At 38.8% G+C, this 15737-nt stretch overlaps 1 protein-coding gene across 5 annotated transcripts in view; it reads left to right on the top strand.

Moving 5' to 3' along the window:
- ZFYVE16 (zinc finger FYVE-type containing 16) overlaps window positions 1-15737 on the top strand; it is a 59661-nt gene that overhangs the window by 21591 nt on the left and 22333 nt on the right. For 4 of the 5 annotated variants that reach the window (XM_066381741.1, XM_066381743.1, XM_066381739.1 and 1 more), the window contains exons 3-8: window positions 191-2448; window positions 3714-3810; window positions 8230-8391; window positions 11709-11854; window positions 13376-13754; window positions 15355-15477. In XM_066381741.1, coding sequence (XP_066237838.1) covers window positions 191-2448; window positions 3714-3810; window positions 8230-8391; window positions 11709-11854; window positions 13376-13754; window positions 15355-15477 — 3165 coding nt within the window. The remainder of the gene's footprint in view (window positions 1-190; window positions 2449-3713; window positions 3811-8229; window positions 8392-11708; window positions 11855-13375; window positions 13755-15354; window positions 15478-15737) is intronic. The other variant, XM_066381744.1, reaches the window with a different exon arrangement.

Below are 15737 nucleotides of genomic sequence, written 5' to 3' on the forward strand. Positions count from 1 at the left end.
CATCTACAGTCAGAAGTAAATTCAAGTACTTTAAATCCAAATAAAATAATTTTAGAGGTTATTACCATTTTGCAAGAGAGTAATCTATCTCTTAAAAAAAGTTTAGTTAGGAAGTCTTAGAAATCATAATATTTTTGTAATAATTTGGATTTGGGTCTTCTGAATAACATTATGTCTTTATTTTAATTAGATGAACAAGATTATCTCCAAGATGCACAAAATGCATATGATTCTAACTACTGTGCAGTTTCTTCAGAGTTGGCTTCTTTACAGTTAACTTCACCGCTACTGAAGGATCAACAGTGTTGTGCCTCATCAGAAACATGCTGTGAAACAAATCAGATTTCACTGAATGAAAACACACACAAAGGACTAACTTTTATACAAAATGAAAAAAATGTAACAGGACTTGATCTCCTTTCTTCTGTGGATGGTGGCACTTCAGATGAAATCCAGCCTTTACATATGGGACGATGTAGTAAACCTGTTTGTGATCTGATAAGTGACATGGGTAACTTAGTTCTTGGAACTAATAATGAGGAATATATTAAAAAATTATTGCCAGATGATTTTAAGTCTAGTGCAGATTCTTTGATTGGATTGGATTTATCATCAGTGTCAGAAACTCTTTGCGTTTCATCAACGGATCATAGTAATAATACTGTCAGAGAGGAACAAAATGTTGTCAACTCTGAGTTACAAAATAGAGAAATCGATGGAACTAAAGAATTGAATATAAATGTAGATACAAAACTTTCAGATTCGTGTAATTATAGTGGAAAAGAAAATTTAAAAGATATAAAGATCTCTAATAAATTAGAACCAGTTGTTGATTTGAACGTGCCATCTACCTTGACTCAACAAAGTTCCAAAATGTTTGATGCCAAAGACAACATACAACACAAGGACGAGTCATGTGAATTATTAAAAGCCAATGACTGTGTGGTAAAAGAGGAGGTACATGTGGCAGTCATAGCTGCCACAGAATGTTTAAAAGAAAGAAGCAGCCCAAATGCTTTGCCTTGCAGTCTTCCAAAAAATGAAGGTTTATGCTTACATGATTCAAATTCAAGAAATGAAAAATTCAAATTACCTGACTTCTTTCAAGAAGATAGGACTTCTATATTTATAAAACAGTCCACAAAAGAAGACTCAAGTTTAGATTTTAAAGATAATAATGATATAATGCAAGATTCCTCTTCAACTTTACATGTTTCAAGTGAAGCTATGTACTCCTCTCTGTTCTCTCTTCCAGTACCTGGGTCTTTGTGTGGATCATTAATTGAAAGTAAAATACATGGTGATTGTTTACATCAGAATGAACATAAAGATAATATACAAGAAGCAGTGATTGTGCATGAAGAAATACAGAAAAGTGTTATTTTAGGTGGGAAACCATTGAGGGAGACTGATCTTTTGAAACAGGAAAAATGTAAAAACGTACCTTATCAACCATTAATGGAAAAGATGGGAGCTCAAAAGGTAGATCCTCATCAAGATGTAATCAGAGTTGACTCTTTGGATTACTCTGATAATACCAGTTCTCCTGCAGTGGGAGGATCTCAACTGGAGCTTTCTGGTGCTAATGCCCCAGAGTGTCCCGATCATTGTGAAGGTCTCACTTTTTTAAACAATGCTATTGATGGACAAGATTTAGATTACTTTAATATTGATGAAGGCATGAAAACTGGCACACTAGTTAGTGATGCTGAACTTGATGCCTTTCTGACTGAACAATATCTTCAGACCAGTAACATAAAGTCGTTTGAAGAAAATGTAAATGACTCAAAATCTCAAATGAATCAGGTAGATATGAAAGGCCTGGATGATGGAAACATCAGTAATATATATTTCAATGCTGAAGCAGGAGGTACTGGGGAAAGTCCTGGTAGTAGTAATATGATTTGTGAAATAGTTGATAAACAAAACTCAACAGAAAATGATGGCCTTTCTTTAGGGGAAAAAAGTACAATTCCAGTTGAACAAGGGATATCTAGCAGTAAGTCTGAGATTAAAAATGAATCATCAGTCTCTGATTTTAACAGTAAATCTGTTCATGTTGGAGGGGCCAGACCTAAGCAGTTGTTTAGTGTTCCATCAAGAACACAGAATTCAAAAGAACCAAGTAAGCCAGATGTTCCAAATATGCCTGAAAGTGAACCCAGTATAACAAATATTGCTCCAATCACTTGTACTACAGATGCTACAGCCAATCCTCAGGTTAGCTTCAACTCTAATTACATTGATATAGAAAGTAATTTTGAAGGTGGACCCAGTCTTGTAACTGCAAGTGAAGAATCTCTACCTGTAAACACTTGCAAAGAAGGCGTGATTTTGGGCCAGAAACAACCTACTTGGGTTCCTGATTCAGAAGCTCCAAACTGTATGAACTGCCAAGTCAAATTTACTTTTACAAAACGGCGGCACCACTGCCGAGCATGTGGGAAAGTAAGTTACACAAATCTTTAAGTCTTACTCTTTTTTTTTTTTTTTGTATTTTTCTGAAACTGGAAACGGGGAGGCAGTCAGACAGACTCCCACATGCGCCCGACCAGGATCCAACCAGCACACCCACCAGGGGGCGATGCTCTGCCCATCCGGGGCATCGCTCTGTCATGACCAGAGCCACTCTAGCGCCTGGGGCAGAGGCCAAGGAGCCATCCCCAGCGCCCAGGCCATCCTTTGCTCCAATGGAGCCTTGGCTGCGGGAGGGGAAGAGAGAGACAGAGAGGAAGGAGAGGGAGAGGGGTGGAGAAGCAGATGGGTGCCTCTCCTGTGTGCCCTGGCCGGGAATCGAACCCAGGACTTCTGCACGCCAGGCCGACGCTCTACCACTAAGCCAACCGGCCAGGTCCTAAGTCTTACTCTTTTGAGACATTTTATATGAAGTTTTATATAACCAAAAAGTTTTTTAATAGATGATTAAAATACTCAGTGTAAAATCACTTTTTTCCCACTTACAGGGAAATTAGAAAGGCATTGCCATTTTATAGATTATTTGAGAGTTGAATGCCACATCATTGTGGGTATTAGGTACTGGGAGATGAGGAACACTAATTATTGATTTTTGTAAATATATGTCCTTATCTGTCTAACAATAATGCATTAGGTTTTCCTAATTCAGCCATATCGGTTTTCGTCCTTGAATACTTAATTTCAGAAGTATTGTGCAGCTAGTGTTGTAGTCAGATAAACACTAAAAAAAACCCAAATTGGCTTACACAGGGTTTAGAACAGTGAAGCTGACCTCCTTTGTGTTCTGACTGCCTTAATTATCTATAAACTACTCAGAGCTGGCTATAGAAATAACATTGCATTTTTTTATTCATCATTTTTAAATAATATATTGGTATCATATCAACCCTACTCTTAGAAAAATAGCAATATTTTACTTTTAAAGGTTTTGAATAAAGAACTATATACAGCGTTTTAAATTATAAACTTACTCATTAGAGAAAATTTGTATTCCTTTCCAATAAACAGAATTGAGCTAAAGGAATTCTTGTTAGAGATACAATTTTAAATTGCAGAAACCTCATTTAAGTAAAAGATAAAAGCATTTAATAACTATATATGATTATAATGATTAGAATAAGTAATCAGAAAACTGGTTTTTTGGTTAATTAGATATTGGACATCCCCCCCCCCCCCAACCTCTAGTAGGTATAAGTATGCTTGAAACAGAACCAAACTTGGTATTTTACTCTTTATAGGTGTTTTGTGGTGTCTGTTGTAATAGGAAGTGTAAACTGCAGTATCTAGAAAAGGAAGCAAGAGTATGTGTGGTCTGCTGTGAAACCATTAATAAAGGTGAGTAGTAACCTGACAGGTTTTCTTTAAGTAATTGAATATGTCTTAAAAAAACTGGATTGTGACAAAGATAAACTTCTTTATTTTATTAAGGCAAGGACCTAGTATTGACTTATCTGGGTTAGGTGGGGTGTCCCAGGGATTGGTTTCTCCTCTTTCTGTTCCACTGTCATAATACTGCCAGTCTGGACAGGAATCATTCCATTTCTGGAGTGGCAGGTCACTAAACTTTAACAGGTACCACGTGCCTGAGTGCTGCCTTTCATCTGAATATTGTTGCCATCATCATTGTTGTCATTATTATCTTAACCTAAACATTTATAGAATACCAATAAGTAATATTTAATCTTATCTGTTAATAGCACAAGGCAAGATAATATTCTCATCCTTTAGGAAACTACAACTTAAAATGGGAATAAGAGATAAGGTAGTAATATCTATGATTTAATAAAGAAATTTATAGAATTGCCATGCTGTTTGTACATTTTTGTCCTTTTATTTTCTTCTCAATTTTAGAATTTTGTTTGTATGTGTTTCCCATTGTTTTTCCTCCTTCCTAGGTAGCTACCATTATTAGCAGTAATCATTGTGCTCTTGAGTTCTCGCCGTGTGTGTGTGTGTGTGTGTGTGTGTGTGTGTGTGTGTGTGTGTGTTTTCCCTCAAATACACATTTGTTCTTTTGAGTACTTCTTGGTGTTTTCTAAGATTTGTTGACAGTTTAATTTCTAGCAAATATAATTTGGAACTTTTTAAAGATCAGGCCTGTGTATAAGATCAAGCAGTGCTTCTTGTTAGTCAGGAGAGTAAGTACCAGATAATAATTTGTTTCTCTTTTGAATGAAAATAAATTTTTTCAGCAGTTCTTCAGAAAGCTCTGATGTGAGTCTGTTAGCTTGAGGTAAGCAGCTTTGCTCCCTGCTGTTGACATGTGTTCTAAAAGATAATAGAATATTTTTTATTTATCCATATCATCACCATTAAGAAGAGGTTAGTTTAAGTGCTTATAGTTGTTTTGTTTTTTCTTACACTGTTTTCAGTAGCTGAGAAGATAACTGCTTGCACTGTTAGCCATGAAGGTTTGAAACATTTGAGTTGACAGGTCAGATTCTTTTTTTTTTTAATTAAAAAAATTTTTCCCATTGATCTGAGGAGAGAGAACTAAGAGGGAGAGAAAGAAACATCAACTTGTCTCACTTAGTTCCATTTAGTTCTGCACTCATTGATTGCTTCTTGTCTGTGCCCTGAGCGGGGATCGAACCCATGACCTTGAAATGCTGGGACACTACTGTATCCACTGAACCACCCAGCCAGGGCCTACAGGTCAGATTCTTTGTGTGTGTGTGTGTGTGTGTGTGTGTGTGTGTGTGTGTGTGTGTGTGTGTGTGTATTTTTCAGAAGTGAGAAGTGGGGAGGCAGACAGACAGACTCCCGCATGTGCCTGACAGGGATTTACCCGGCATACCCACTGGGGCAATGCTTTGCCCATCTGGGCCGTTGTTCTGATGCGACTGGAGCCATTCTAGCACCTGGGGCAGAGGTCATGGAGTCATTCTCAGTGCCCAGGCCAACTTTTGCTCCAGTGGTGGAGCCTTGGCTGCGGGAGGGGAAGAGAGAGAGAAAGGAGAGGGGGAAGGTTGGAGAAGCAGATGGGCGCTTCTCCTGTGTGCCTTGGCCAAGAATCGAACCCAGGACTTTCACACACTGGGCCGACGCTCTACCACTGAACCAACTGGCCAGGACTACAGGTCAGATTCCTAAGCGAACATTAAAACATATTCCAGAATGTAAGAATGTAAGAATCCAGAAGGGGAGAAGATAGTCATTAAAGACTCTCAGCAGGGTATTGAGTTCAAGGTTTGGTTTATTAAAAAAATTATTTTGAAGTGGATTTGTTTATTTAGTTATCTTTTATTTATTCTGTTTCAATATTTTATAGCATATAATTTCATTTTTGATTTCTTTATTATTATACATCACAAGAAAACATAAATAACTTATTTTAATATTGCCTTTAGGGTTGAAAATGGTAGAAGTGATCATTTAAAGCAGGGGTCTCAAACTTGCGGCCCGCCCACCAATTTTGTGCGGCCCACAGACTAATCAAACTTCGTGGATTAGTCTGCGGGCCAGTCTGCGGGCCGCACAAAATTGGTGGGCGGGCCGCATGCGGGCCCGAGTTTGAGACCCCTGATTTAAAGTAATGTTATTAAATAAGAAAAGACAGATGGTTCAAGAGTTGTGAGACACATTTTATGATTAGAAGAAAAAATGGTTCAAATGAAGATTGTGGATAATGAGAGAGTTGTTCTGAGACTATAAATTTCAAGGAGGCATGTGTATGAGTACCATTAGGTTGATTTAGGGCAAGAGCAAAATTACTTTGAAACCCTGAGTAAGATGTTTGGATTTCACTTGGTTAGTAGAAGCCAGTTAATGAGAATGCTACTACTGACAATTAAGGAAGGCAATTTTAGTGGCAGCGTTTATAGCAGATCAGTTTGGAGGTATGCTAAAGGGAGAGCTACCAGTGCTGTTCTGTGTTGTTTGAATGAAAATCAGTTGGCAGTATTCGGGTACTATTCTGCATTTTGGAATTCCAGCTGAGAACAAAATAGACTCCTTGTTCTCATTGGAGTTTATAAATGTGGGAGAAATGGTCAGACAGTAGACAAAGAGAATATTAGATGATGATAATATCCTAAATGAAGATTAAAAAAGCATAAGAGGGTTAGATAGTAACAGATTGGTAGTATGGGCTGTATTTTTTTTTTTTTTTGTATTTTTCTGAAGCTGGAAACAGGGAGGCAGTCAGACATTCTCCCGCATGTGCCCACCAGGGGGCGATGCTCTGCCCATCCAGGGCGTGGCTCTGTTGCAACCAGAGCCATTCTAGCGCCTGAGGCAGAGGCCACGGAGCCATCCTCAGCGCCCGGGCCATCTTTGCTCCAATGGGGCCTTGGCTGTGGGAGGGGAAGAGAGAGACAGAGAGGAAAGAGAGGGGAAGGGGTGGAGAAGCAGATGGGCGCTTCTCCTGTTTGTCCCGGCCGGGAATCGAACCTGGGACTTCCACACGCCAGGCTGACGCTCTACCACTGAGCCAACCGGCCAGGGCCTGAGTCTATATTTTTTAAAAGGTGGTCAGAGTAAGGCTTTATAATAATGACGTGAGCAGAAACTTAAAGAGAATAAAGCTATATGAGTATCTATGGGAAGAACATTCTAGGCAGAGAGAAGGATAAGAGTTCTCTAGTAAAGAGAAACTAGGAAAGTGCTTCTTTTTTTAGGGGTGGGCAGTGACAGGAAGGGAGAGAGATGCTCAAGCCAGTGACCTTTGGCCTCAAGCCAGCGACCATGGGGGTTATGTCTGTGATCCCAAGCTCAAGCTGGTGACCCTGTGCTCAAGCTGGATAAGTCCACTCTCAAGCCAGCGACCTTAGGGTTTCAAAACTGGGTCCTCAGCATCCCAGGACTACACTCTTACTGTGCCACCACCTCCTCAGGCAAGAGTGCTTCTTGACTTGTTGAAAAACAAGGAGGCCTGGGTGGCTGGATCATGATGAACAGGTGGAATTGTAGTGAGAGCTGAGGTCAAAGGCAGAGCAAGTTGGGATGCAGGCTTTGTAGGGTCTTGTGAGGTATTGTAACAAATGTTTATTCTGTTTGGGAAATCATTAAAGGATTTTAAATAGGGAAATGATGTGATATGATTTATGTCTTAAAAGAATCACTCTGAAGTATGTTGGAAATAGACTAGGGGTACAGGGCAAAAACAGTCATATATTAAATAACAATTTTCTTTAGTAGGTATTAAACATAATCTAAATATAATGTTAAAATAACTAATTGGTAGCTCATACTGAAGTGGAGTGCTGCTAACTAAAGTAAGGACATTATCTTTGTCAAGTACCACTTCTTTTTCTTGCTAAGTCGTTGATTTTTTTCTCCCTGCAACTTGAAAAATAGAATTTTTTTTTTTTGTATTTTTCTGAAGCTGGAAATGGGGAGGCAGTCAGACAGACTCCCACATGTGCCCGACCGGGATCCACCCGGCATGCCCACCAGGGGGCGATGCTCTGCCCATCTGGGGTTTGCTGTTGCAACCAGAGCCACTCTAGCACCTGAGGCAGAGGCCATGGAGCCATCCCCAGCGCCCGGGCCAACTTTGCTCCAATGGAGCCTTGGCTGCGGGAGGGGAAGAGAGAGACAGAGAGGAAGGAAAGGGGGAGGGGTGGAGAAGCAGATGGGCGCTTCTCCTGTGTGCCCTGGCGGGGAATCGAACTCGGGACTCCCGCACACCAGGCCAACGCTCTACCACTGAGCCAACCGGCCAGGGCCAGAAAAATAGAATATTTATCATACTTTACTTTGAAATTAAAAAACATATGAGATTTTAACATTTTTCCCTCCCCCCCTTTATAGCTCAGGCATTTGAAAGGATGATGAGCCCAACTGGTTCTGATCTTAAATCTAATCATTCTGAGGAATGTGCCGCCATCCAGCCTCTTCGGGAGACCCAGACATCCAATATACCTTCAGCTACGACTTTACCAATCTCAGTCCTTAAACAACCATGTGTTGAAGGTAACTAGAAGAAAATGTGTCTTAGATTAAAGATCAATTATTAAAATAGAAAATTTCTAGTGTTACAAGGTCTAGTGAAGAAAGAGAAACCAGACTAGATATCAGAATGAATTTAATACAGGAAACTGATTATACATGTATATTAGAAGGCAGGAAGAGCAAAAAGGGCATGCTCAGGTGACTCATATTAATAACAGCAGGAAGCAACCAACACCTGTAGGGCTGGAGGAATAAAACATGAGAGGTGGTATTACTGGAGCGTAGTGCAGGAGCACCAGGAGGTACTTGGTTCTCAGGTCTGGGATTCAGGGGTTGGGGTACCATGTGGCTGGTGCTGTGACCTCTCAAGGAACACCAACAGGCAAATGCTAGACCTCTCAAGGAGCCTAATAGGTTTAGTGCTCAGATGACTGAAGGAGTGTTCCTGGGTTGATATAAAGGAATACTGAAAATTATGAGACAAGTAACTAGAACTGTAGTACTGTAGCTTCGAGAATCCTGGCAGGGACTAGAAACAGAAGGAATTCCTTCTCTTCTCCACTAATCTCCCACCAGTGCCTACCATTGGTTGAACCTGACTAGAGTCAACTAGCAAGGGGTTCTGGGAGTTGTGCTTTCCAGACTTCCAGCCTGGCATCAAAGATATGATGGTGGGGAAGGGTAGGCTTGGGTTTGAGAGACAATAGGTAAATAACTGGTGTATTGCCCTTTCCTTAAAAATCTGTTTTTAAATATGTATCTTACCACAATTTAAAAAATGTTTTTAAAATTTTTGGACGGTCTGTTCTTTTTACAGCCTGTTGTAGTTTAGGATCTGGTGTCATGTCCATATACTCTTTTTACTTATTTATTTATTTGTTTATTTATTTATTTACTTATTTATTTATTTATATTTACAGAGACAGAGAGTCAGAGAGAGGGATAGACAGGGACAGACAGACAGGAACGGAGAGAGATGAGAAGCATCAATCATTAGTTTTTCATTGCACGTTGCAACACCTTAGTTGTTCATTGATTGCTTTCTCATGTGTCTTGACCGTGGGCCTTCAGCAGACCGAGTAACTCCTTGCTGGAGCCAGCGACCTTGGGTCTAAGCTGGTGAGCTTTTGCTCAAACCAGATGAGCCTGCGCTCAAGCTGGCGACCTCGGGGTCTCGAACCTGGGTCCTCTGCATCCCAGTCTGACGCTCTATCCACTGTGCCACCGCCTGGTCAGGCTATTTTTTTATTTTTTTACAGAGACAGAGAGAGAGAGAGGGACAGACAGGAAGGGAGAGAGATGAGAAGCATCAATCATCAGTTTTTCGTTGCGACACCTTAGTTGTTCATTGATTGATTTCTCATATGTGCCTTGACCGTGGGGCTACAGCAGACCGAGTGACCCCTTGCTGGAGCCAGCGACCTTGGGTCCAAGCTGGTGAGCTTTGCTCAAGCCAGATGAGCCCTTGCTCAAGCTGGCGACCTTGGGGTCTCGAACCTGGGTCCTCCACATCCCAGTCCAATGCTCTATCCACTGCGCCACTGCCTGGTCAGGCTCCATATACATTTTTAAATATAAACTATTAGTCAGTAACATGCTAGAAAATAACTTTTGTCAGTTAAAGGCAAATTCAAATACTTGTAACAATTGTTTTGAACTTTAGTTTATCTCTCACTTAACAGCTATTTGCCATTTATCATTATAACTTAAGTAAGGAGATTCAGCATATAAAGGAGTGGGCAAAAGTAGGTTTACAGTTGTGAGTATGCAAAACAGTTAATAAAACTTTTAAAATAATCATAGCTTGCATGTCTTTTTCCATATGAACAACTGTAAACCTACTTTTGCCTACCCTTGTTATATCTAAAGATAAATTTGTTTTTAGAAATGGTTATATATTCTCTTGTATTGACATCCTAAATTATTAAAGTATAAAAGCACTGCAAATACAATAAAGACAACTTATTTAATCTGTATATCCATATTGCAAAAATTATATATAATTCCAGTTTTTTTAGTGTTACCTATATTATGCTTTAGAAGGTAGATATATTGATCTTTTTAATTTTTATATTCTAAAATCATCTGGCAACAATTTTCATAACCTTCTCCATGAATATTTAATAAAAAAACAAATATTTATGTTGATATCTAGTTCTATGGGTAGAAAATATTGATAAAGTTTAATATCTACATTATAAGAATAAAATATGCTTCTCGTTAAATAAATTAAAAGAAATTATGTCTTATGCACGAGGGATCCTGTTTCCTTTTTTAGACTTTTTATGCATTTTTCTTTTCTTCATGTTTTTCTTTGCTTTTGTCTTCTTTGCTCTGATCTAGTCAATTTTTTCTTCCTGTGCTCTAAATTTTATTCGGTCTCCACACTCATGAACTTAGTTTTAATAATATAGGCATTAAACATGACCCCTGTGTCTTTAAAATATAACATATCTGGCCCTGGCCGGTTGGCTCAGTGGTAGAGCGTCGGCCTGGCGTGCAGAAGTCCTGGGTTCGATTCCTGGCCAGGGCACACAGGAGAAGCGCCCATCTGCTTCTCCACCCCTCCCCCTCTCCTTCCTCTCTGTCTCTCTCTTCCCCTCCCGCAGCCTAGGCTCCACTGGAGCAAAGATGGCCTGGGTGCTGGGGATGGCTCCTCGGCCTCTGCCCCAGGTGCTAGAGTGGCTCTGGTCGCGACAGAGCGACGCCCCCAAGGGGCAGAGCATCACCCCCTGGTGGGCGTGCCGGGTGTATCCCGGTCGGGCGCATGCGGGAGTCTGTCTGACTGTCTCTCCCCGTTTCCGGCTTCAGAAAAATACGGGGGGGGGGGGGGGGGGAATATATATATATATATATATATATATATATATATATATATATATATATGTATGTATATATTAAAAACACATATCCGTGTACTCCTTTCCTGAGTACATGATTCCAAGGGTCATCTGCCTTTGTACGAATTTGAAAAAGATTTCCACTCTGGGTGGATATAAGGCCATTTCTCTAGGACTGTGATGGCAAACGTTTTTTATAAAAACCACCCACTTTTGCAGTGCTGGGCAGTAGCAGAGCAACCAAACAGCGCCTCGATTGGCCCACCATGAAAGCTGGAACGCCCACTAGTGGGCAGGAGGGACCAGGTTGACCAGCAATGCAAAAGTGGGCGGTTTTTATAAAAAGGTTCTCCCATCACGGCTCTAGGACTTTGCAACCCTGAGAATGCAGCGTTTGACAGCAGGTAGCAAATTTGAAACCATTTCCTTACCTATTTTTGTATTAAATCATTGCAGTATTGCCAAGTTAAAATGCTTTACTTTTTACACTGAATCTAGGATTATGTTCCAAAGAACAGAAGAGAGTATGGTTTGCGGATGGTATATTGCCCAATGGTGAAGTTGCAGATACAACAAAATTGTCATCTGGAAATAAAAGATATTCTGAAGACTTTAGTAGCCCTCTCTTACCAGATCTGCCCTTGGTAAGGAATATAAAGAATGACTTAATCTGATAAAATGTTATTTTGTAGGTAATTCCTTATGTGGTTATTAGAGAACTTTTTCCCCCCCAATGCTGTGGGCTTCCTAAAGTGAGAAATATATGATGTAGTGAATATATTTTAGATTTTACCTTTTTCAGTGTCAAACTTTTTGCTCTCAGTACTCCTTTATACTCTTGAAAGTTGTCGAGACTGCCAAAGAGCTATAAGTTATGTGAGTTACACCTATTGATAATTACACCTATTGATAATTACTGTGTTAATATTAAAATGAACAAAAAATTTAAAAATTTCTTAATTAAAAAAACTCATTAATAGAAATAATATTTTTATGAGAAAAATTTCAAAACAAAAATTTACTCAGAGGAATAACAGTATTCTATTTTACATTTTTGGCTTAATGTCTGGCTTAATAGAAGACACATTCTTATAACTGCTTATATATTCAGTCTGTTGTGATATCTCTTTTGGTTAAATTATATGAAGAAAATCCTAGGACCTCACTGACTTCCTGAAAGAGTCTTGGGGACTGCAGGGATCCCTGCACCACATTTTCAGAAATAACTGTTGTAGGGAAATAGAACAGAGATTTAGACTATTATTTAACGATTCTCAAAGATTTAGTAAAGTATCTGATGGTAGTATTGCATTTACACAAATGTGCTAGGTGTTTGTAAAATAGCAAAATGCTCATAGAAGTATTAATACATGAAGTAGGGATGTTTTTGTTCATTAAACAAATATTTATTGAGCATCTACTGTGTACCAGTTATCTGATTTATTCTGGATACATACATTGGACAAGATGGATATGTATGTGAACTCTCTTCAAGTTCACATACCATATCAGTCAATGTATGCTGTTTGTCAGTAAGAGTTCAGGAGCTAGATTTTACAACTAGCCAAAAGTGTTTCTGAGCAAGCACCTACCCTCCATCAATATTTTAACAAAATGAAAGTTCTTAATAGGCTAGTAAGTATTATTTGAATTCATAAATGGTCTCAGTTCATATTTACTCAGATTTGACCAGTCTATAAAGAAAGGGACTAAATACACTTTGTTTAAGTATATTTGAAATGTAGTTTATTACTGGTAGTTACTATTGTGGACTATATTTACTTCTCTGCTTCCTAACCAGTCCCCTCTTGTCTTTCTCTTCCTCTCCCTTGTTTACCCACGGCATTTTTGGCTGTCATGAGAAGGTGAGCCTGGGTTGAAATAAGTTTGCTCACCATGGGATATGATAGGAAGTTTTCCTTTTTCCAGTCTATAAAATTAAAGTCCTTAGTACCTACCTGAACATACAGTAAGCGAAACCTTATGCTCCTGAATTTAAACAAGCAAAATGATACTGTTTCTTAGATTTAGCTTCTGAGGAATATTTTAGCCCTTTATGGCTTTATTTATTCTTATTAAAAAGATATGTTTGGCTATAGAGATGAACATTTCACAGCTGAACTGAGAATATAAGCTGATTTTTTTTTTAATTCCATATTTTACAGACAGTAAACGCAGTGGATCACGCCCATTCTACTACAGCGGAAAAACTGAACAATGAGATAGGAGATCTTACAAGAAACAAGATAATTCAGAGTCCTGTTTCTCAGGTTTCATCTGTGGAAAAACTGCCCATAAGCACAGGAACTGAGGGGTCACTCACTTCTGGTTCTTTTACACCAGATGATGACGTCTTTGTAGGGACTGAGGAGCCATCGAGTTGTACTGGTGTGTTAGTTAACAGCAATCCACCTGTTGGTAGTACTTCAGATTATAGGTTACTCTGTGGTATTGACAAGAATGTGTGCAGAAAGATTAGTCTTCTACCTAATGATGAAGACAGCTTGCCCCCTCTTCTGGTTGTCTCTGGAGAAAATGAATCAGGTAGGAAGGAATAGCAACTATTTAAATTTTTAAAATATTTTTTTTCTTCTTTTAAAGAATGTACTGGTGAATTTTGTCTATGTTGTATGAAATGCAATTTTTAGACTGAGACAATTTGATTAAAACATATATTGTGGCTTGGTAACTTTAGTTTACAGAAAGTCTTATATAAAAACATTCTAAAAAGATCGGAACTTTTGAGTTGAATATGATTCATTTATCACATCCCTAACTTAAAGTGAGACAAAAGTCCAATGCAACAGGGAAACTCATGGGCTTTTAGCCCTGAAAATATTTCCATTATATTAGAGTTTTGATTCCATATCATATTCCTAAAGGAGCATAGTGCCTATTAAAGAAAAGCGTATTGGAGCCTGACCAGGCTGTGGCGCAGTAGATAGAGTGTCGGACTGGGACGCAGAGGACCCAGGTTCAAAACCCCAAGGTTGCCGGCTTGAATGCGGGCTCATCTGGATTGAATGCAGGCTCACCAGGTTGAGTGTGGGATTGCTGGCCTGAGCCCAGAGTTCTCTGGCTTGAAGCCCAAGGTCGCTGGCTTGAGCAAAGGGTCACTTGCTCTGCTGTAGCCCCCACCCCTACCCCCCCCATCAAGGCACATATGAGAAAGTAATCAATGAACAATTAAGGTGCCACAATGAAAAATTGATGCTTCTCATCTCTCTCCCTTCCTGTGTGTCTGTCCCTGTCTGTCCTTCTCTCTGTCACAAAAAAATGAAAAAGGAAGAAAAAAAGATTGGATAATGAAGCCACAAATTTTAATTTCTCATCAGCTACTTAATACGTGTGTAACTTGAAGCATGTTATATAATCTCTTTGGTCCTGTTTCTTTTTAAAAGAAAAGAACCTGGATAATCTCTAAGGCCCTTTCCAAAGCTGGAGATCCTGTGGCTAACTCCTACTTCATACTATTTCCCTAGGATACACACATCCTTGTTATCCCAGGCATTATGCTGCATCCTGCAACATGAAGTGATTATGCTCTGTGCATGATAATGTAGGGTAATGGGGATTAGGATCTCTTTATGTCAGTAGGAGCTATTTCATGAACCTGGCTATAGTGGCAAAAATACCTTAACCTTTCTGTTCTTTGCACGCCACGAATATTTTTCTGTTGATTATATTTTTCTATATTTTTTTTGCTACCTGTCACTAACAGGGCAAATGTCAGTAAGTAGCATGTGCAACTTGGGTTTAGATTACTTTCTATGCATTGTAAAGTTCAGAATTTATAATTGGAGTGGCTCACAGACTGAAGTCCACTTTATAAAAGTGTTTAAAGTTTTAAAGGGGCTAAAATTATATAAATATGCTGCATAATCAACATTTTTGTGTATACACAATATACCAGGATTTATATGTATTAGAGTATTAATATCTTTACATAAATAGAAGAGTAAAAATGAGTATTATAACAGTTGTCCATGCTGCTGATTGACTCTATGAAACGTGTTTGCTTTTGTTTAAATTTGCTCAAGCCATTGGTGGATTTATAAATCTGTTCTGGTTTTTTTTTTTCATTGCAAGCATATTTATCAGGAAGTCATATTTATTCTAATTATATGTCATTTTCATTATTTAGTGCCTGTAGTAGAAGAACACCCATCTCTTGAGCAAATCAATATGCTTCTTGAAGACGAAGGTTTTAATCCTGTTACTTTTGTCCTAAATGCTAATCTACTCGTGAATATCAAGTTAGTATTTTGTAAGTAATGATTTATCTTTCTTTGCCTAATTGGTAAGCAGGATTTCTGAATTAATTACATCTTCATAATAGATTTTGACTGGCAATCATGGAAAATAAGCAGTACTGGATATTAGTTTTTTAGCCAAATACAAATATAAGTAAATTTTGTAAATTTATATTCAGTAGCACTAAAAATACAAGCTTACAGATTTTTACTAGTGTCCCTCAGTAAGTCCTGTTAGGTCATGGTTTCATAGCTGAGCTGTATTTTGATGCTC

This window comes from Saccopteryx leptura, chromosome 4 (assembly GCF_036850995.1).
Source record: "Saccopteryx leptura isolate mSacLep1 chromosome 4, mSacLep1_pri_phased_curated, whole genome shotgun sequence".
Taxonomy (NCBI): Eukaryota; Metazoa; Chordata; class Mammalia; order Chiroptera; family Emballonuridae; genus Saccopteryx; species Saccopteryx leptura.